The sequence below is a fragment of the Myotis daubentonii genome, chromosome 1 (genome assembly GCF_963259705.1).
Source record: "Myotis daubentonii chromosome 1, mMyoDau2.1, whole genome shotgun sequence".
Lineage (NCBI taxonomy): Eukaryota > Metazoa > Chordata > Mammalia > Chiroptera > Vespertilionidae > Myotis > Myotis daubentonii.
The window spans coordinates 199,625,223-199,648,596 of record NC_081840.1 but is presented as its reverse complement, the minus strand read 5'-3'; the positions used below and the strand labels follow the sequence as shown (position 1 = coordinate 199,648,596).

The 23,374-nt window shown below is 42.3% G+C and overlaps 1 protein-coding gene and 1 non-coding gene across 4 annotated transcripts in view; both read left to right on the top strand.

Moving 5' to 3' along the window:
• Positions 1-23,374, top strand: part of CEP135 (centrosomal protein 135) — an 81,508-nt gene that overhangs the window by 50,790 nt on the left and 7,344 nt on the right. For 2 of the 3 annotated variants that reach the window (XM_059670730.1, XM_059670716.1), the window contains 9 exons: positions 4,885-5,000; positions 5,069-5,223; positions 6,049-6,104; positions 8,375-8,543; positions 10,829-10,939; positions 13,350-13,535; positions 19,382-19,591; positions 20,718-20,920; positions 21,850-21,954. In XM_059670730.1, the coding sequence (XP_059526713.1) occupies positions 4,885-5,000; positions 5,069-5,223; positions 6,049-6,104; positions 8,375-8,543; positions 10,829-10,939; positions 13,350-13,535; positions 19,382-19,591; positions 20,718-20,920; positions 21,850-21,954 (1,311 nt within the window). Of the gene's footprint in view, positions 1-4,884; positions 5,001-5,068; positions 5,224-6,048; positions 6,105-8,374; positions 8,544-10,828; positions 10,940-13,349; positions 13,536-19,381; positions 19,592-20,717; positions 20,921-21,849; positions 21,955-22,383; positions 22,932-23,374 lie in introns of those variants that run through there. The other variant, XM_059670723.1, reaches the window with a different exon arrangement.
• LOC132225170 (small nucleolar RNA SNORA11) lies at positions 543-671 on the top strand. Its single transcript, XR_009450805.1, has one exon. It is a non-coding gene; the product is annotated as a small nucleolar RNA SNORA11 (small nucleolar RNA).

Here is a 23,374-nt window from a genome sequence, read left to right as displayed (position 1 = left end):
AGAGGATCTTTGGTTTGGTTTCTTGGTACAGCACCAGAGGACATAATACAAAATCCCATTTTATAACCAAATGACTGTGTTCTCCTTTGAATTTTAGCAGGTGCTGGCAAGCTATGGCCTGCTACCAATTTTTGTTAAAACCCAAGTGCCAGGAATGGTTTTTACATGTTTAAATGATTGAAAAAGATCTCAATACAAGATTAATATTTTGTGACCTAAAAATTATATGAAGTTCAAATTTCAGTGCCCATAAGTTGTATTGAACCACAACCACACTCCTTCATTTATATGTTATCTATCGCTGTTTTTGTGCTACAAAGGTAGGATTGAGTACATGCAACAGAGACTACCTGGCCCACATTGTTTAAAATACTTTGTTCTTTTACAAAAAAAGTTTACTGACCCCAGTTCCAGAGGATGGCTAGCATCCCCTGAGGGGCTAAGACCATCTTTCCTGGGTAGAGCAAAATTGCTTTATAGCAAAAATGTTAAGTGGTGGGCCATAACCATAGACTGTTAGAGACATCTAAAATAAAACAGGTTGGATGTGGAGAGAGCAGAGTGCCTGAAGAATGACTCCTCTGTGATTTACACATCCAACAGCAACTTGGGCTTACTCCTCACAGGTGGCAGAATACTATGACCTTCCTGTGACATTATGCCCTATACATGAAAAAAATAAAATTTAATAAAACAGGGAAACCATACCAGTCTCTGATTCCTCTAATAGGCCGTTAAAATTACAGCCTACCCTTAGATGGAACTTCAACTCCATATTAGAACTTGAGCACTTTTTATGAATAAGGGACCCTTTAAGATGCTGTTCATTATGAAGGGAAGTAATTACTTTGCCCTCTAAAATGAAAGCATGAATACCTTCATGTTATCCTCCTGTATAATAAAAGGCTAATATTCAAGTCGACTGAACGGTAGAATGACTGGTCGCTAAGATGTGCACTGACCACCAGGGGACAGACGCTCAATGCAGCAGCTGCCCCCTGGTGGTCAATGTGCTCTCAGAGGGAACACTGCTCAGCCAGAAGGCTGGCTCATGGCTGGCGAGCACAGCAGCAGTGGCAGGAGCCTCTCCTGCCTCCGTGGCAGTTGGACATCCCCCAAGGGCTTCTGGACTGTGAGAGGGTGCATGCCAGGCTAAGGGACGCCCCTCCCCCTCCAAGTGCACGAATTTTATGCACCGGGCCTCTAGTGTAATCCTATATAATAAAAGGCTAATATGCAAATCGACTGAATGGTGGAATGACCGGTCGCTATGATGCGCACTGACCACCAGAGGGCAGACACTCAAAGTAGGAGCTGCCCCCAGCCCGCAGGCCCCTGCAGAGGGAGGCGACTGGCGGTGGACGGCGGGGCCAGTGGGTGGGCGGCGCCAGGCCAGCCAAGGCGGGTACCAGTGGGGGCCCTCTTGATTGCCCCACCAGTCGCCCCACACATCGGCCCCGATTGCCAGCCAGGCCTTGGGACCCTACCTGTGCATGCATTTCATGCACCGGGCCTATAGTATAATATAACTGAGGAAGTTGAGGCTCAGAGAGATGGGCCTATACAGCCACATGGGTAGTAGAGAGCTAGAACTTTGATTCTAAGTGAAGTTTTATTGATTTACTTTCTGGTGGGAAGTCATCACTTCCCTTTGCTGTATTTATAGCACTTTCAAAGCTAAGAAGTTGATTGTTTTACTAATAACTTAGTTCTCAAAATTTCCTTTCCAGACACCATGATGAACAGATAATATGATAGTCATTCAGCTATTCTTCACAATGAACTTTATACTATACCTCAGTTCTTTCATTAAGAAGACCTTTTTAAATTTTTATTCATTTTTTTAATCCTCACCTGAGGATATTTTTCCATTGATTTTTAGAGAGATTGGAAGAGAGAGGGAAAGACAGGGAGAAATATTGATGTGAGAGAAACACATTGATTTGTTGCCTCCTGCATGCACCCCAAACAGGGCCTCGGCCGGGGAGGAGCCTGCAACCAAGGAACGTGCCCTTTACTGGGATCGAATCCTTTGGTCCACAGACTGACGCTCTAGCCACTTCAGCTGGGCATGAAGACTTTTATCTTAGCAGCAATACTTCTTTTAGAAAAGTTACGTCCAAGATCTGGTATAGAATTTCTGTTGTCCCCTTCCCTGTCTACACTAGAATATGAAAGACAAAGCTATATTTAGGACTCACCAAGCACTTTCTGTATAACCAATCAAGATGTTACTTTATTAACCTGACTTTCATTAGGAATTAACTCTGCTAATAAACTAAGATGTAAAGAGGTCTTTACATTTCTACTTAGAATTTCAAGCACAGCCAACTACTTGGGATTCTGTGGGCCATTCTGTTTTTAAAAGGACTCTGTGTAGCTTATCGGTAGACATTTTCCCTTCCACATATAGGATGTTGGTCTCCCTGTATTCTTATAGAAGGCAATGTTGATGTAGTAGAAAAACCACTGATGTCAAGTTAGACTAGCCTGGATTTACATCTTGTCACCTTGGACAAGTTATTATTTCTTTCTATAAAATGGGGACAATAGCTTTAATTTTGGAACTGTCCTAGGAATAAGTGAGCTAATATATAAAAGTATTAATACAATGAATACGTCCTGTGGTTATATCCCTCAGAGCAATAGCTATAGCTTTTAAGAACAGATTGGATATAGTACAGTCATTTTGAAATAAAATTTCTTGACCATAGAATCTTTCTTACTGGGTTCTGTTTGGTTGTACAGTTCTAAAGAAGTCATCCTCAACTTGACTTTTGTCCTTCCTCTGGGTCGTCATTCACTTGCCATTAGAAGAATGTGTCATGTCTTTCATCTTTCAGAACACCTCAGTATGGCCAGTAAAACTTCATTTTCAAGGAGCTGTTCTATCTTACTAGTGGTTTCAGAATCCAGACCTCCTCCCCATTAGGCAATTCTAAGCTAAGCTACGCTTGGCATCTTCTTCCCTGTCATATCCTCAGGCAAACCCTAAACGGAACCTGTGGGAATTCCCAATAAATAGCCTGAGGTGGGAGTTTTGTCTTTCCAGCATGTCAGGGTTAAGAACTGGTAGGCAAGTGCTAAAAGCATTCCAAAGTCTCTATCACATGACCGCAAGTTCTTGTTACTTCTGACAAATAATCTTACTAAATCAGGATGAGATTACTCTGAAATTGTCTTTACTTCCTCTGTACATCCTTTATTTTGCTCCCTGAAACCAATCTTTAATCTTAAATCCTATTGCACTACAATAAATGCCTACTTTCCCAGTTTACTATGACCTCCAATTGATTACCTGCCAAAAAAAGTCAGAAAAGGAAGCAAAATTAAAAACTCGCTGGACTGGACGGTCAGGACTCACATGGGTAATCCTTTGAAGTGCCAGGCCATTCTGTAAAAACAGTACTTTCTTTTTGCCTCCACTATTGGAAATAGATTTTAAGAGGAGGAGGGTTGATATTAGGAAACTGAGCAGAGTTAAAACTACTGGGAAACCTCTAGAAAAGAGTACACAATTAACTTGATTTTTATACTATACTAGAGGCCCGGTGCACAAAAATTTGTGCACTCGGGGAGGGAGGGGGATCCCTCAGCCCGGCCTGTGCCCTCTCGCAGTCTGGGACCCCTCAGGGGATGACCACCTACTGGCTTAGGCCCGCTCCCCAGGGGATTGGGCCTAAGATGGCAATCAGACATCCCTCTGGCAGCCCTGCAGCCCTTGGGGGATGTCCACTTGCCAGCGGGGAACAGGCCTAAACTGCAGTCGGACATCCTTAGCGTTGCTGAGGTGGTGGGAGAGGCTCTCACCACCACTGCTGTACTGGCAGCCATCAGCCTGGCTTGTGGCTGAGCAGAGCTCCTCCCATGTGAGAGCGCCCTGACCACCAGAGGGCAGCTCCTGCATTGAGCGTTTGCCCCTTGTTGGTCAGTGTGTGTCAAAGTGACCAGTCATTCCCAGTCTATCTGCTGTTAGGGTCAGTTTGCATATTACCCTTTTACTATATAGGATAGAGGCCTGGTGCACAGGTGTGGGCCAGCTGGTTTGCCCTGAAGGGTGTCCCGGATCAGGGTGGGGGTCCTGCTTGGGTGCCTGGCCAGCCTGGATGAGGGGATGATGACTGTTTGCAGCTGGTCACACCCCCTTCAGGGTGGGGTTCCCCACTCGGGTGCCTGGCCAATCTGGGTGAGGGGCTGAGGGCCGTTTTCAGGCTGGCGGGTGACTGAAGCTCCCAACCTCTCCCTTTTTTCTTTTTTCTTTTTATTCTGGGATTTATTTATCTTCTATGGCTGTCACTGGAGCTGAGAGCCGGCTTTAGCTCTGAGGCTCCACTCCAGCTCTGAGACCTCGGTTTGTTTGGCTTCTATAATTGAAACACTGTTGCAACTCCAGCTCTGAAGCCCGGCTGGCTGAAAGCAGGTTTCTGGGGTTTGTTTAGCTTCTATAATTGCAACATTGTTTGTTAGACTGCAGCTCAGAGGCCGGCAGCGGCAGGCGGGGAACCTTGGCTTCCTCCATCACTGGAGCAAGCAAGCCTCCTGTTAGCTTCAGCTGCCTGGCCGCTGGCCACCATCTTGGTTGGCAGTTAATTTGCATATTGCCCTGATTAGCCAATGGGAAGTGTGTCAGAGGTACGGTTAATTACCATGTTTGTCTATTATTAGATAGGATTATTTTTTGGAAGATGAATCATTTTGAAGAAGAATGGTGGATGGCGAGAAATAATATATTATATAATGCCATTGATTATACTGGAAGAGCTTTAAGAAATAAAAGTAATGTTTAAAAATAAGAAAAATATTTTTTTGCGATCTCTCACTTTTTAAAAATTATTTCTACCAGAGATAAAGAATGCCATTTGTTTTTGTCCACTGATTCTTTAGGATAGTAAATGAGCAGCTACAGCGGTCACTTGATGATTATCAGCACCGACTTTCCATCCAAAGAGGTGAACTTGAATCAGCCGAAGCACAAATTAAAATGCTGGAGGAAAATATAGGTAATTGTTTTTAAATTTTGTTTTTGCTAATCCTAATTTGCTTTGGCTAACAAACATTTCATTTATAGGTAAACTACACCTTAAGATGACTTCACAGGATCAAGAGGCTCATGTCATGAAAAAGACCATTGGTGTTATTGATAAAGAAAAAGATTTCCTTCAGGAGACTGTAGATGAGAAGACAGAACAGATTGCAAACTTGCAAGAAAACCTTGCTAATAAAGTATGTGCTTGTTAAATATTATTATCCAGCATCTGAACAGAAAAGTTTATTTCATTCTCTGTTTCAAGTATGCAGTTCTTATCGCCCATGTAGTATAAGTTAAGACCCAGACCATATCTTCTAATATGTTTAAATTTCATTTTATCTCAGTAAGTTGAATCTTCAGAATTTCTATTTCTAGAATGTAATTTTATCAGATGTGATTACAGCAAATTCAAGGAAACAATTTAAGTTCTTAGTGTGAATAGAAGCATACCAATACTTGAAATACAGTTGGGACATAGAGCAGTGATGGCGAACCCATGACGTGTCAGGTGACACGCGAACTCATTTTTTTGGTTGATTTTTCTTTGTTCAATGGCATTTAGATATATAAAATAAGTATAAAAAATATAAGTCTTCGTTTTACTATGGTTGCACATATCAAAAAATTTCTATATGTGACACGGCACCAGAGTTAAGTTAGGGTTTTTGAAAATGCTGACACGCCGAGCTCAAAAGGTTCGCCATCACTGACATAGAGCTTTCATTTATTGCACCTATATAATAAAAGGCTAATATGCAAATTGTCCCCTCGACCAGTAGTTAAAACCAGGAGTTTGACCAGGGGCAGGGCCAGCCGGCCAACCGCCTGCGGCCCCTCTCCCCCAGCCAGCCTCGCCTCCTATCGGCCCCCCACACCCGTGCAAGAATTCATGCACCGGGCCTCTAGTAAGTTATATAATTGGATTTGAACTGAGTAAATGTGATAAATTGTATAAATTCAACTAAAGACATTTCTATATAAATTGTTCAGAATCTCATATATTTTTGTAATTTCTCTAGGAAAAAGCTATTGCTCAGATGAAGATAACGTTCTCAGAGTATGAATCTTCTCTGAAGTAAGTAATCAATGTAATGGCATCCATCTTCTTTAGAAATTTTTGGTAAATGCAGCTCTATTTAAGTAGCATCTATTTTACATTTCCATTTTTCTATTTTTGCCAATGGCAGCAGTATTATTTTCTCAGTCTCTTGCATGAAAATGTTATATTATCTTTAACTTGCTGCCATCTTTTATCACCCACATCTAAGCACTATGTCTTACTATTTTTTTACATGCTACTTGCTCTTTGTTTTTATTGTAACTACCCTATGCAGGCCCTAATTATTAAAATATAGATTACTTTAGTAGTAGCCAGTCTTGAATTTATTCTAAGTCTAAACCTATCTTGAACAAAATTTTATATTTTATGTGTAGTCTCTTTACTTCAAGACAAAAGTCACTAATTATGTTTATTCTGTGTACCCTTTTATATTATACTAGAGGCCCAATGCACGAAATTCGTGCAAGGGGCTTGGCCCTTACAGCCACAGCGGCTTGCCTTGGCCCTCGCAGTCCCGGCTTTATCCAGAAGGTTGTCCAGCTGTCCAATCTAATTAGCATAATATGCTTTTATTATTATAGATAACTAGAGGCCCGGTGCACAAAAATTTGTGCACTCAGGGGAGAGGGGGTCCGTCAGCCCGGCCTGTGCCCTCTCGCAGTCTGGGACCCCTCGGGAGATAACGACCTGCTGGCTTAGGCCTGCTCCCGGGTGGCAGAGGGCAGGCCCAATCCCTAGGTGCAGCCCCTGGTCAGGCTCAGAGCGGGGCCGATTGGGGAGTTGGGGCACCGCCCCCTGTCACACACAGAGCAGGGCGGATCAGGGGGTTGGGGCCCTGCCCCCTGTCATGCACAGAGCAGGGCCCATCAGGGGGGTTGGGGCACCGTCCCCCATCACACACAGAGGAGGGCGGATCAGGGGGTTGGGGCGCCGCCCTCTATCACCCAGAGAGCAGGACCGATCAGGGGGTTGGGGCGCTGCCACTGTCGCACTCAGGGTACTGCCGATGGGGAAGTTATGGCTCTACCCCGTCACACAGAGAGCAGGGCCCGTGAGGGGTGGTTGGGGCGCCGCCCTCTATCACCCACAGAGCAGGGCCCATCGGGGGGTTGGGGCACCGCCCCCCGTCACACACACAGGAGGGCGGAACAGGGCCCGTGGCGGGGGGGAGTTGGGGCGCCGCCGTCTATCACCTGCATAGCAGGGTCGATCAGGGGGTTGGGGCCCTGCACCCTGTCACACCCAGAGCAGGGCCGATCAGAGGGTTAGGGCGCTGCACCCTTTCACACACAGAGCCGCAGGGCGATCAGGGGGTTTGGGCACTGCCCCCTGTCACGCTGATCCCGGTGCCGGGAGGCCTCACGGCTCTGCTGATCCCGGTGCTGGGAGGCATGTTACCCTTTTACTATATGGAATAGAGGTCTGGTACACAGGTGGGGGCTGGCTGGTTTGCCCTGAAGGGTGTCCTGGATCAGGGTGGGAGTCCCCACTGGGGTGCCTGGCCAGTCTGGCTGAGGGGCTGAGGGCCGTTTTCAGGCTGACGGGTGACTGAAGCTCCCCACCGCTCCTTTTTTTCTTCTTTTTTTATTCTGGGCCAGCTTTAGCTCTGAGGCCTCGGCTGCTGAAAACAGGTTTCTGGCCTTTGTTTACTGTCTGTATTTGATACAATGTTGCGGTCCGGCTGGCTGAAGCCCGGCTGAGTAAAGCAGGTTTCTGGGGTTTTGTTTAGCTTCTATATTTGCAACATAGTTGCTTAGAGTTGCAGCTGAGAGGCCGGCAAGTCAGGTGGGGAACGTTGGAGTCCTCCGTCACTGAAGCAAGCAAGCCTGCCTGTTCGCATCAGCTGCCTGGCTGCCGGCCGCCATCTTGGCTGGCAGTTAATTTGCATATCTCCCTGATTAGCCAATGGGAAGGGTAGTGGAGTGACACTAATTTGTATGTTTCTCTTTTATTAGTGTAGATAGTGGGAACTTAACCATTACATAAATATTTGCCAATAGAATCTGTTATTATTTTATTACTTGCCAAATGACTCTCCTAATACTTGAAAGTCTTTTGTTTTTACTTGACTTTTAGAATAATAATTTATTTTATGACTTCAGTTGCTCATAATGATTTGTAGAGAGCTAAAATGTCTCCTTTACCTAATTAATCAGTATCTTAATGCAGTATTTATAATTTCTTGTGTTCTTAATATACTCAATTCAGAGTAAAACAGTTTTCTTTTAAATGAACTAAATTATTAAAAAATCTTAGTTTTTATTTTTACATCACTCGTGTAACAGCCAACTAAAGGAAACTCTAACTAATCGGGACCGTGAGATAAACAGCCTCCTGCGCCAGCTTGATGCAACTAACAAAGAACTTGATGATGTAGGAAGATCTAAAGAAATATCTTGTAAGGAAAATAGAAGATTACAAGATGATCTGGCTACAATGGCAAGAGAAAACCAAGTATGAATACAATGCATAAACTTAAGTAGTTTTACAGTATACAGTTTTACAGAATATTCTTTGTTTGCTATATTTTAAAGCTTTAAATATGCTTTTTAAATTTTAATAATATAAATATCAAGATTAATAATTCTTTAAGGATAATGGTGTTTATAAGACTTTTTTAAAGTGTGGTTTAGAATGCTGCTATATATTACAGGGCACAACCGTGGTCTCCTCACCATTTTGGTCTTTATTGTAAGAACTATAGCTGGTAACATGGTATTTATTCTATATGGCAGAAATTGTTATCACCCTACTGGGTGAGGACCTCAGAATCACTTCCAGGGCAAAGTTACTATGTTTTAAAGACCCATGATACATTTTAATTATTCTTACTTCTAGTCGGCTTATCTACAGCAGTGATGGACAAGGTCCAGCCTGTGGGCCATTTAAGGCCCGCAAACTAATTTGATCTGGCCCTGCCAAGGAATAGGGGTGAGTTAATTAAATATTTGACCAAATATAGCAGGCTAATATTTAAGTTGATAATTTTGTATGGCCTGCAAATGATAATATAAATATCCAGATGGCCCTTGGCAGAAAAAAGGTTCCCCACCCCTGATTTACAGGTATAAGTAAATTAATGAATATTTCAGAATGTCAAATACTTAAAGGTATTATTTTTGTTTGTGCTGGTTTATTAAAGGGTTATACCCAGAATACCAATAATTTTCCTATTGTAAATATTTTGTTTTCTTTTTTGAAATTTCTTTCAACATTATTCCATTTAAAGCATATTGCTGTTACATGAATTTTTTTCAATGCCAACATTTGACCAGATACATGATTAGGAATGTTGTAGGAGGTATGTGGTAATATTTGGTTAAGTCAAGATCAGCCTTGCCAGTGTGGCTCAGTGGTTGAGTGCTGACCTATGATCCAGGAAGTCCCGGTTCAATTCCCAGTCAGGGCACATGCCCCGGTTGTGGGAATGTGGGAAATGTGGAGCATGCAGGAGGCAGCTGATCAATGATTCTCTCTCATCATTGATGTTTCTGTCTCTCCCTCTCCCTTCCTCTCTGAAATTAATAAAAATATGTATTTTTTAAAAAGTCAAGATTGGCCCTGGCCAGTGGTGTTTAGTGGTTAGAGTGTTGGACTGCACACCAAAGGGTTTCAGGTTGATTCCTGGTCAGAGGCACATACTTGGGTTGCAGGTTCGATCCCAGCCCTGGTCTGGGCTTGTGTGGGAGGCAACCAATCTATTAGATTATTAACATACTAGAGGCCTGGTGCAAGAAATTTGTGCACAGGGGGGGTGGTCCCCCTCAGCCCAGCCTGCACCCTCTCTAATCCAGGACCCCTTGTGGGATGTCCGACAGCCGGTTTAGACATCCCTCTCACAATCCTGGACCACTGGCTCCTAATTGCTCACCTGCCTGCCTGCCTGGTTTCCCTATCTGCCCCCCTCTGACAGTCTGATCGTCCCTCACTGCCTCTGCGTGCTGGCCTAATCACCCTAACTGCCCCTCCTGCCAGCCTGGTCTCCCCTAACTGCCCCCTGCTGCCATTCAGGTCGCCCCCAACTGCCCCCTCCCTGCTGGCCTGGTCACCCCTTACTGCCCCCCCCCCCCCCGCTGGCCTGGTTTTCCCCAACTGCCACCCCTTGCTGGCCTGGTCGCCCCCAACTGCACTCCAGCCCCCCACCCCCCGTTGGTCTGATCGCCCCCAACTGCCCCCCTCTGCCAGCCTGGTCACCCCTAACTGCCCCCCCCCCACAGGCCTGGTCACCTCCAACTGTCCCTGCTGGCCTGATTGCCCCCAACTGTCCCCCCTCTCCCCCCCCCCCCACTGGCCTGGTCGCCCCTCACGGCCCCCCCACTGGCCTGGTCGCCCCATGCAGGCTGCTTGTTCAGTCTTTGGTCGTCCCTTACTAACCCCCCTGCCAGCCTGGTTGCAGCCATCTTGTGAGGGTGTGAGGGTTAATTTGCATATTACCTCTTTATTATATAGGATGAGATTGGAAGTCTCACATCAATGTTTCTCTCCCTCTTTTTCCTTCTATCTTCCACTCTCTCTAAAAAATCAGTGGAAAAAAAAATACCCTCAGGTGAGGATTAACAACAACAACAACAAAAGTTAAGATCAGTCAGGAAAAATAAATGCAAGCAATACTAAGGAACAGTTTTTCTTTTTCCTACTCTCTCTTATTCCCCAAATTCAAAAGTAGCCACTTGAATAGAAATAGAACTCATTAGATATTATGTTCACTTTAGATTTGTCTTCAATTTTCTAATTTATAGGAAATTTCACTGGAATTGGAAGCAGCAGTGCAAGAAAAAGAAGAAATGAAGAGTAGAGTTCATAATTACATAACGGAGGTGTCACGATGGGAGAGCTTAATGGCTGCTAAGGTAAAAAGGCACTATCTAAGTTTGATTTAAGACTGATTTTTTATGTTTATTATGCCTCTTCTATTAGATTATTAGCATATGAGATTAGAAGTCTTGCCTACTGTCACTTTATATTTCCTTACAGATCTTATTTAGTACTAGAGGCTCAGTGCACAAAATTCATGCATGGGGGGGTGGGGTCCTTCAGCCCAGCCTGCACCCTCTCACAATCCGGGACCCATTGGGGAATGTCCGACTGCTGGTTCAAATTATTTTGCCGGCCATAAATGGCCCATGGGCTGGATATTCTCCACCCCTGCTATAAATAAATTAAGCCAACTAGAAGTAAGAATAATTAAAATGTATCATGCATCTGTAAAGCACAGTAACTTTGCCCTAAACTGGCAGTCGGACATCCTTCTTGCAGTCCGGGACTGCTGGCTCCTAACCACTCGCCTACCTGCCTGCATGCATGCCTGATCGCTCCTAACCACTCAATCTGCCTGCATGATCACCCCTAACCCTTCTGCCTGATTGCCCCTAACCACTCTGCCTGCCTGCCTCATTGCCCCTAACCACTTGCCTGCCTGCCTAATATCCCGCTTGCCTGATCACCTCTAACCACCTCTGGCTTGCCCCCGCCATGGCAACTTCATCCGAAAGGTCATCCAGAAGGACGTTCAGAAGGTTGTTTGGCTGCCCGGTCTAATTAGCATATTTTGCTTTTATTATAGACTAGAGGCCCGGTGCACAAAACTTTGTGCACTTGGGGGGGAGAAGGGGGTCCCTCAGCCTGGCCTGTGCCCTCTCGCAGTCTGGGAACCCTCGGGAGATAACGCCCTACTGGCTTAGGCCTGCTCCCAGGTGGCAGAGGGCAGGCCCAATCCCTAGGTGCAGCCCCAGGTTGGGCTCAGAGCAGGGCCGATTGGGGAGTTGGGGTGCCGCCCCCTGTCATGCACAGAGCAGGGTGGATCGGGAGGTTGCGATGCCGCCCTCAGTCACACTCAGGGTAGGGCCGATTGGGGGGTTGGGGCACTGCCCCCTGTCACACTCAAGGCAGGGTTGATGGGGAGGTTGCGGAGCCACCCCCTGTCACGCACAGAGCAGGGCCCACCAGGGGGTTGGGACTCCTTACCCTGTCACGCACAGAGCAGGGCCGATCAGGGGGTTAGGGAGCTCCCCCCTGTCACGCACAGAGCAGGGCCCATCAGGGGGTTGAGGAGCTCCCCCGTCACTCACAGAGTAGGGCCGATAGGGGAGTTGGGGCACCGCCCCCTGTCACACACAGAGCAGGGCGGATCAGGGGGTTGGGGCGCCGCCACTGTCACACTCAGGGCAGGGCCGATGGGGAGGTTATGGCTCTACCCAATCACACACAGAGCAGGGCCCCTGGGGGGGGGAGGGGCGGTTGGGGCGCTGCCCTCTATCACCCACAGAGCAGGGCCGATCAGGGGGTTGGGGTGCCGCCACTCTCACACTCAGGGCAGGGCCAATGGGGAGGTTATGGCTCTACCCTGTCACACACAGAGCAGGGCCCGTGGGGGGGTGGGGGGGTTGGGGCGCAGCACCCTGTCACACACAGAGCAGCAGGGCGATCGGGGGTTTGGGCGCTGCCCCCTATCACGCTGACCCCGGTGCCGGGAGGCCTCTCGGCTCCGCTGATCCCGGTGCTGGGAGGCTTCGGGGCTCCGCTGATCCCGGTGCTGGGAGGCATATTACCCTTTTACTATATAGGATAGAGGCCTGGTGCATGGGTGGGGCTGGCTGGTTTGCCCTGAAGGGTGTCCTGGATCAGGGTGGGTCCCCACTGGGGTGCCTGGCCAGCCTGGGTGAGGGGATGATGGCTGTTTGCAGCTGGTCACACACCCTTCAGCTGAAGCTCCCAACTTCTCCTTTTTTTCTTTTTCTTTTTTTTTTATTCTGGGCCAGCTTTATCTCTGGCTCCAGCTCTGAGGCCTCTGCTGCTGAAAGCAGGTATCTGGTTTGTTTGGGTTCTATAATCAAAACAATGTATAACTCCAGCTCTGAGATCCCGGCTTGCTGAAAGCAGGTTTCTGGTGTTTTGTTTAGCTTCTATATTTGTTACAATGTTCAAACTGCAGGCTCAGAGGCTGGCAAGGCCGGCAGGGAACGTTGGTTTCCTCTGTCACTGAAGCAAGCAAGCCTCATGTTAGTTTCAAGCTGCCTGGCTGCCGGCCGCCATCTTGGCTGGCAGTTAATTTGCATATCGCCCTGATTAGCCAATGGGAAGGGTAGCGGTTGTACACTAATTACCATGTTTCTCTTTTATTAGATAGGATAGTATCTGTAGAGGTAGCTTCTGTTTCCTAAATTAAAACAAAAATCCCAATATGTATATATGTTTCTGACATGAATATTCCAGTAAATGACAGTTACTAACTTAGTAACAATTTAATTATTCTCAAACTAGGAAAAAGAAAATCAAGATTTGTTAGATAGATTTCAAATGCTTCATAACCGTGCTGAAGACTGGGAAGTCAAAGCCCACCAAGCTGAGGGAAAAAGCAGCTCAGTTCGACTGGAACTTCTTTCTATTGACACAGAGAGGAGGCACCTTCGCGAAAGAGTGGAGCTATTAGAAAAAGAAATTCAGGAGGTAATATATATATTTGTTTGTCTTGTGAAGCCTTTGCTTAATAGAACAGAAAGCATTCAAAGGTACTTTATTTGAAGTGATAGTTAAGCAATCAAGTTCAATGGTAATCGTTTGTCATTAATTCTGATAATTTGCTTAGGAGCCCCGTTCCTTTTTTTTTCCATTGTAGTAAAATATACCTACCATCAAATTTACCATTTTATCTATTTTTAAATGTACAGTTTTGTGACAGTTACTACATTCCCATTATTGTGCAACTATCACTTCCATCTATCTGCAGAACTTTCTCATCTTTCCCAACTGAAACTCCATCCACTAAACACTAACTCTGCATTCTCCACACCCCAACTTCTGGCAACCACCATTCTACTTTCTCTCTCTATGAATGTGACTACCCTATGTACCTCCTATAAGAAGAATCGTACAGTATTTGTCTTTTTGTGACTGGCTGATTTTATTCAGCCTTAAGATTAACTTAACCTTAAGGTTATCCATGTTATATAGCATGTGTCAGAATTTCATTCCTTTTTAAGGCTGAATAATATTTCATTGTATGTATAAACCATATTTTGTTTATCCATTCGTCAGTGGACATTTGGTTGTTTCCATTGAGAGTAATGCTGCTTTGAACATGGGTGTACACTATCTGAGTCCTTGATTTCAGTTCTTAAGGATATACCCAGAAGCGGAATTGCTGAATTATGTGGTAATTTTATGTTTAACTCCTTGAGGAACTGCCATGCAGTTTTCTACAAGGGCCTATAGCAGGGGTGGGCAACCTTTTTGTGAGTGCGTGCCAAAACCAGCAAAATCTCTGACTCAAAATTCTTCTGCGTGCCGACCCTAATTTTATTTTAAAAATATATTTTTATTGATTTCAGAGAGAAAGGGAGAGGGAGAAAGAGATAGAAACATCAATGATAAGAGAGAATCATTGATTGGCTGCTTCCTGTGCAACCCCTACTAGGGATCGAGCCTGAAACCTGGGCATGTGCCCTTGACTGGAATCGAACCCAGGGCCCTTCAGTCCACAGGCTGATGCTCTATCCACTGAGCCAAACCAGCGAGGACCCACCCCTAATTTTTTGAGAACATGTTATGCCTACTTGATATCTCTTATATGTATGTGTATGTTTGTGAAGAACCTTGAAGAAATAATAAAATTCATTCGAGCGACAAAAACATAGTGTATGATGATGAAAAATACATTTATTTTTTAATGTATGCATGTACACTGATAGTCCGACAGAAAACTTTATGATTCTGTTTGATATTATCAGTGGGACTTTTGCTGCTGCATCACTGATGACAGAGATTTTACATCAGGTTTATATTTCGTGACCTTCAGAGATATGCACGAGCTGCTACTATCATCCGTCAGGCTGCTCCTATTACGAGACTTAACAAAATTCATCACTGAGAACAAAGATTCACCAACGTATATGGATGAAAACATGGAGAGTAACACTTTTGCAAAGTTTTTTAAACAGAAAAAGTTTTCTGGAATGGCATTCCAAGTCCTCAATAGTTCGTTTTCGACACTTCTCTCTGGTACTCCTGTCTCTAATACCTTTTTTTCAATGTTTTCCAAGTCAACTCTAAGGTCAATAAATTTCTGCTTCCAAATTGAGCTACTCTGAAATTCAATCAACTGCATTTCAAAGTCAGCCATGTCTATCCATGAAAATATTTGTAAGTTTAGTTCCTCCAGTTTCATGCTGTCTGGAAACCTCATGAATTTTGCTGTCTCTTCCAGTTCTCTGAATTTTGCAAATCTTGAGAAGAACTGCTCAATAGTTGACTCGATGATGCTTAAAAACAGCTTTTGAAGGCTTTGATAGTCAGTTCTGTCATCTTTTGGGAGGTCTTTGATCTGCCTCTTGAGGTTTGGGGAGTATCTAAATCTCTCACCATCCACATCCCTCTTAAAGACTTCCAGTTTCTTTTCAAAAGCCTTTATGTAACCAAACATAACATCAAGTGTCTTGCCAATTCCTTGTAATTTAACATTTAAGTCATTCAAATGTTCACAAAAATTGTAAATAGAAGATTATAAGAGAGGGTTTCGCATGCCAGGAAAAGTTACTGGCGTGCCATGTTTGGCACGCGTGCCAGGGGTTGCCCACCCCTGGCCTATAGCATTTTACATTCCCACCAACAATGTAAGGATTTCAATTTCTCTATATCTTTGCCAACACTTGTTATTTTCTGGGTTTTTTTTAATAATAACCATCCAATAGGTGTGAAGTGGTATCACATTTTGAATTTGAATCACAATTTCTTAATGAATAGTGATGTCGAGCATCTTTTCATATGTTTATTGACCATTTGTGTATGTTCTTTGGAGAAATGTCTATTCAAATCCTTTGCCCATTTTTTTCTTTTAATTCTCACTCGAGGATATTTTCCGATTGATTTTAAGAGAGGGTGAAAGAGAGAAGGAGAGACAGAGAAATGTCGATGTGAGAGAAACACATGGATTGGTTGCCTCCTGCACTTGCTCTGACCACGGCCCTGCCGGGAGGACCCTGCAACCAAGGTACATGCCCTTGACGGGAATGGAACCCGAGACTTTTTGGTCCGCAGGCCAGCACTCTGTCCACTAAGCCAAACTGGCTAAAGGGCATCATTTTTCAATCAGGTTGTTTTTGTTATTGAGTTGTAGGAATTATTTGTATAATCTGGATGTTAATCCCTTATTAGATAGGTGTTTTGTAAGTTTTCTCCCATACATGGCTTGCCTTTTCACTCAGTTTTATCCTTTGATGCCTAAAAGTTTTAATTTTTATGAAGTCCAATTATTTCTAATACTCTTATTACATAACTTTTGGTATCATATTTAAGAAATAATTGCTGAGTCCAATATACTGAAGCTTTTCCCCTACGTTCTTCAACAACGTTTGTAAGTTTTAGCTCTTATGTTAAGGTCTTTGCTCCACTTTGAATTGATTTTTGTGTATGATATAACATAAGGGTCCATATTTATTCTTTTGTATGCAGGTTTAAATAAGCACTTATCATAAAGACAGTGTAATAAAATTTTCTTAAGTAAATCTTGAATTCAGTTAAAATATAGAGACCTAGTTAAATTTATTTAGAATAGATGACTATTAGGGTTTTTTGGTATTTTTGGTATAGCGTTGTAGTCTCCATTTTTTAGGAGAAAGTATTAATTATTTATAGTGGGTAGTATTATAGCCCCCCCAAAATATATATTTAGATTCTAATACCTAGTACCTGCGAATATGACCTTTTAAGAAAATAGTATCTTTGCAGTTCTATAATCAGGTTAAAATGAGGTTATACTAGACCAGGCAGGTCATAACCCAATGACTTGTGTCCTTATTACAGTGATTTTCAACCAGTGTGCTGCAAGAATTTTTAAAACATGCAGTACCTATTTAGTCAGGGGCACGGACCACTTTTCCCTTAGATTGTCAAATAAAAAAAATGACAGCCAACACAATAGCCATCCCATGTGAATGAATCAAAATTATACCTATTTTTTTGTTAGATCAGCAAAAAAACATATTTTGTGTGTGCTGCAGAATTTTAGTAATTACTTTATATGTGACATTAGATGAAAAAAGTTGAAAATTGCTCCCTTATAAGTTAAGAGAAATATGAATACAGAAGACACAAGGGAGAGGCAGGTGAAGATAGAGACTGAGATTGGAGGGATTTGTCTACAAGGCAAGGAACTCCAAGGATTGCCAGCAGCCACCAAAAGATGGGAGAGAGGCATAGAACAAATTCTCTCTCATAACCTCCAGAAAAAGGCAACTCTGTTCACATATAAATTTCAGACTTGTAACCTCCAGAATTGTGAGGGAATAAATTTCCATGGTTTTAAGACACCCAGTAATTTGCAGTAATTTGTTATAGCAGACTTAGGAAACTAATACACTACCTCTATAAACTTTCTATTGAGTATAATAACTAAAAGCATGCTTTTCAACCTTCAAAAGAGTTCTCAGGAAAACTGTTCTTTAGTTCTTTATAATTGTTCGTGTTATATGGTACTAGAAGCCCGGCGCACAAAATTCGTGCGTGGGTCCGGTCCCTCGGCCTGGCTTGCGATCAGGGCTATCTTCCCCAGCTGCCTGCAGCCAGCCCCACCCCCCACCGCCACCTGCCCTGGTTTCCCGCCACCTGCCCCGGTTTCCCGCTCGCCATCGGGTGATCGGAGCCTGATGGCCAGGGGAAGGAACCGAGAGGTCCACTGTTCCCACTGGTTTGCCAGCCCCGCCCTCGCAATGGGTGGCCATCAGGTGATTGGAGCCTCCTGGCCAGGGAAAGGGACCAAGAGGTGATCAGTGCGCCTCATAGTGACTGGTCTAGCGGTTGTTCTGGTCATTCTGCTGTTAGGGTCAATTTGCATATTACACTTTTATTATATAGGATAGAGGCCAGGTGCACAGGTGGGGGCTGGTTCTCCTGCCCTGAAGGGTGCCCCAGATCAGGGTGGGGTCCCGCTAGGACGGGGCAGCCTGGGCAAGGGGCCACCGGCTGTTTGTATGCAGGCTACACCCTGATCAGGGTGGGGGTTCCTGTTGGGGGTGGGGCTGGCCTGGGCAAGGGGCCTGGGGTGGTTTGCAGGCCAGCCACGCCCCCGATCGGGGTGGGGGTCCCTGCTGGGGGCGGGGCCAGCCTGGGCAAGGGGCCTGGGGTGGTTTGCAGGCTGGCCATGCGCCCGATTGGGGTGGCGGTCCCTGCTGGGGGCGGGGCCATCCTGGGCAAGGGGCCTGGGGTGGTTTGTAGGTCGGCCATGCCCCCGATTGGGGTGGGGGTCCCTGCAGGGGGCGGGGCTGGCCTGGGCGAGGGGCCACTGGCTGTAGGTCGGCCACGCCCCTGGCTTTGTCAGGAAGGATGTTTGGAAGACATCCAGTCTAATTAGCATATTACCCTTTTATTAGTATAGATGTGTAATTGATTTATATATTAATATTTCATTTGTTTGGGGGAAACTGATTTTATTAATTCATTAATATTTGGAAAATCCAAATGTTTACTTTTCTGAAACTGTTGACATTTATTAAATCTTTACACACAGCATTCTATTTTTCATGTTGACTCATTTCAGAAGAGCCTGTTTGAATTAATTTTCAAGTGGGGACTTGTTTCTAAATTGTAGAGTTTAAGTCACTTTGTATTTATTACTCATAATCTAAATTGTGAGGAATTTAAATTGTGGATTTTTCTAAGACAAGTATCTTATCAGTATTTCAAACTGCTCATTATTTCAGTTAATATTGTCTTATAAAGTAATGTATTATTAAATTAAATTTAAATATGACTTCAGGTATTTGATTTTAAAGCAAACTCCATTTTGAAATTCAGAATTTAAAGACAATTGAGTGATAAGTACAGGTTGTGGCAAAAGTAGGTTTACAGTTGTGAGTACACGAAACACAGAGTTCATTCTTGTACTGTTATTTATTAATTATTGTATTATTTTCCATATGAACAACTGCAAACTTTGCCTCACCCTGTATATGTGTTACTTTTCTTGAAAAGGCATTATTATAACAAACAATTTATAGAGGAAAATTTACTGTAGTTCAAAGAACTCTCATATTCACAACACCCTAGAACAATAATTTTCATTTTTTTAATCTTCTAAATATATACATGAAGTACTTATTTATGATTAATAATTATATGCAATTCATGTGTTAAGCATTAAATAGGCCATCTTTAAATATAGCAGGCAACTTCTTGAGAGTATCTGAAAATATGCAAATATTGGCACTTACATTTTCATGAAGTGAGGTTGTAGCACAAATTCAAGCCTTAAAAATTATTGGGTTACTCTAACTTTTTACCTGTTTCTTTTTTATTTTCAGCATATAAATGCACATCATGCCTATGAATCTCAGATCTCATCAATGACAAAAGCCATATCTAGATTAGAAGAAGAGCTGAGACATCAAGAAGATGAGAAAGCAACAGTATTCAATGATTTGTCATCTCTTAGAGAACTCTGTATTAAGCTTGACTCAGGCAAAGATATTATGACCCAACAATTGAATGCTAAAAACCTTGAATATGAGAGGGTAAGAACTTATAAGATTGTTGTAATACATTGTTTTACTGACCCCTACTCTAGTTGTTTTAATTTATCATTCACTACCTAATATATTTGTTCCCCTTCAGAGTATTTACTTTTGATTGCAGGATTTTGAGAACTAACTTTGACTACTAGATTCTCTGCCAGGATTTCTCTGGCAAACGTGGTGATGGAATTAGGAGCTGTCTGTTTTAGAGTAGATGGGTGTTTAGGAGATATTAGTCTTCTCATTATAGAATAGGAGCATATCCCAATACATTCTTTATTTGTTTAAAGATAAGACTTAATGGAGTGGTGAGCACTTCACTGCTTCCTAAGTAGAATATTTTTCCTGATAAAAATCTCAATGCAGCCCGGCCAGCGTGGCTCAGTGGTTGAGTGTTGACCTATGAATCAGGAGGTCAGGGTTCAATTCCCCGTCAGGGCACATGCCCGGGTTGCAGGCTTGGTCCCCAGTAGGGGATGTGCAGGAGGCAGCTGATCCATGATTCCCTCATCATTGATATTTCTATTTCTCCCTCTGTGAAATCTATTTTTTAAAAATCTCAAGGCATTTAAATCTTTAAAAGTCTAGTTAGCTGGAACTTCCCATTCCCAAACTGAAGCATTACTTTAAATGTGTGTTTTCAAACATTGGTGTTTTCAATTTTCACTCATTTAGTATCTTTGTTTACTGGTACTGAGAAGCTCAAATACTGGCTTAATCATGTAGTCAGAGGACACAGATTTAATAGATCAGAAGAGCCTCCTTGCTGATAGGGTGGCCATATTTTAGGAGTTTATGATAATGACCCTCTCCTGATAAGGTAGTACTAGAAAACTATTTGAAGGTTGGAGTAGATCTCATAGCCAAATAAGCCCTTACTGAAAATAGCAAAGATTCTTTTGAAAATAAGATTTTTTCATACTTAAAAGAGTGGTTCAGGTTTTTTAACTGGTACCCAAAATGAAGGAACTGATGTGTATGGATATACTAGTAGCTCTGCAGATAATTTTTCTGAGTAAGTCTAAAATATGCCAAGAAGTCATGTAACATATTTAAGATTGTTTTTCTTGAAATGTTAAAAAAAAAAAAAATGTGCCGAAGTAATCTTCCTTTGTTTTTCCTGTAGGTTGTGATGGAATTAGAAAATGTAAAATCAGAATCAGACCTGTTAAAAACACAACTGTCAAGTGAGAGACATACGATTAAAAATCTTGAATCATTGTTGGCTACGAATAGAGATAAAGAATTTCATTCTCATTTAACTTCCCAAGAGAAGGATACAGAAATTCAGTTACTTAAAGAGAAGTTAACCCTTTCAGAAAGCAAATTGTAAGTGTCTTAATCTATGTAAGGAAAATAGCTTATTAAAAATAATTTTAATATGAGTAAATTGTAGATTTGTAGCATAAAACAAATGATTAAAAACATTGGAGGAACAAAAAAAATGTTTTTAACTTTCAGTGGGAGATGGGGGAAGGGAGTGTGAAGGGCAGTTTAAAAACCAAAATACTTTAATTATGTGGCTGCTGCTTTTGGAAGTTTAGGGACTTAGTTCAGAAGAGATACCATGTTTGGAGATGTGGATTTGTATATCTTCACCAGAGATGGTGCCCATGGAAGTGAATGAGTGAACTTTGTAAAAATTACTAAATTTGAGCAAGAAAGAGAGGAGTCAGCAAAGGAGAGAGCATTTCAGGATGCGAGTGTCAGCAGCTTTTCATACTGTGGATTAGGAGAAATACTTCAAGAAACCTGGGCAGTTTGACCCTCGTGTATTGATTACCTTTGAGGAGGTTGATGATGGTGTCTTTTTAGCCTGGAGAGGGCTAGGTATATTTGTGGGAAGAAGAGCGGAAACCCAGAGTAGATGGTACATACAAGTGGAATAAGTAACTTTTAAAAAGAATTAGAAACATTTCTCTTTCTGAGGCAAGAAAGAGTCAAGGAAGCCAGTGAAGATACTTTACAACTAGACATTACAATCCTGTCATTACTCAAATTTGTATCTGCAGTCCTGCTGCAGTGCCTTGCACATGCTAAGTGTTTATTAAATAAGATGCATAAAAAAGGAAACTTTGTGATAGAAGCTCCAGAAGTTTTGAGAATTATTGTTGAAAGTCTTAATCTTCCCCTTTTTTTCATTCTTAAGTATCATCTCCTTTGTATTTATTAATCACAAAAAATAATCTATGACACTACACTCTACAAAACAGAACATTTGTTATTTATTTCTTTGAATTTTAAAATTTGTTTTTAAGAACTAGTCAAAGCCGGGAGAACACCATGCTTCGGGCTAAAGTGGCACAATTACAAACAGATCATGATGCCATGAAAAGGCAGATATCAACTGAAAGATATGAACGGTAAGAAAAACTTTTAGCATTAGATAGTGTTTTTATTTATGTCCTATCCTATTTCAAAAAGTATTTAATGTGGCTTACAAATAGCAAACTTTTTTAGCATTAATGCTCAAAATAAATTTCTTCAGTAATTCTTCCTGAAAAGGCAACAAGTGTTGTGAAAGATAATATCACTACAGTAAATAAAGTAGTAGATATTGTGTGAATGTTTTCCATAGCAAAATTAGGTCATTATTTCAGAGGATATAGCTAGGGAATAAACAAGCTAGTAAGGATTCCACAAGAGTCCAAAACAATATGATCCAATTGGAAACTAAATACAAGTCATTAAATAAGAGATGATGCTGATTATAAGGACTTTAACAAATATGTACCAGATACTATGTATATATTTGATAATCCTAACAACCTATTATTATGCCTATATTTTAGGAAACGGGGGTCATACAGGAGTAAATAGCAGAGTCAGTAATGAAATTCAGGCAAGTCTGGTCTAATTTTAAAGCCTGTGCTCCCCAACCTCTGTAATATACTCTCTACGGCTTAGTAATTTTCATATTCACTTGTATTTCAGTTCATTTGCTTCATTATGTTAAAAATTTTAATCCTCAAGTGTTACAAACAGGAATAAGACCTGCTTTAAAGTTAAAATCAGTATCTGATTTTTAAATCAGTTGTCAAGTGTCTTCAATTAGTCTTTCCTACTATATTAATATCATAGATAACAACATTTCTGAGATGATATTCTCAAACAGTGGAAAAATTGCTTATTAGGTCAATTTTTTAGTTCTTTTATTCTTATCCATTGACATTAAAATGTTTATTGATGTGCTGTTTGACATATAGACAGAATTTGCTAGGAATTCAATATTTATTATCTTAGTAAGATATGAAGCCTGAGATTGTGTCAGTGTTGTGAAAGCTATTTTTAATCTCGTAATTTAGAAGACCTAGTTTCTTAATATGCTGAACTGTATGTATATATATATATATATATATATATATATATATATATATATATATATATATAATTATTTCCATATCTTAATGATAACTTAAATTCTTTCAATTCACAGGTCCTAAGTCAAACTCTCGATTGAGTAAGGTTATAGACCCCCTTAATTTCTCTCCTTTTTCCCTACCCCAGTTTCCAAAGAAACCTTGACCCACATGACCATGTCTTTCCTTCTTAACATCCACCTAGATTATGCATTCTTAAAGGGGCAATACTGCCTACTATGGGACAAAATTGGTTCTTGGGGGAAGAAGGAGTGGCAAAACCCCCTAGGTATTACCATAATTTATGGCCGTCTAAAGGGCTACAGTATGTAAACAATGTACCTGTATATTAAAATTTCATGGAGTGTGGAGAGAACATCTAAAAAAGTTCTTTAGGGGAATAATAGTGAAAAAGCATTTGTGA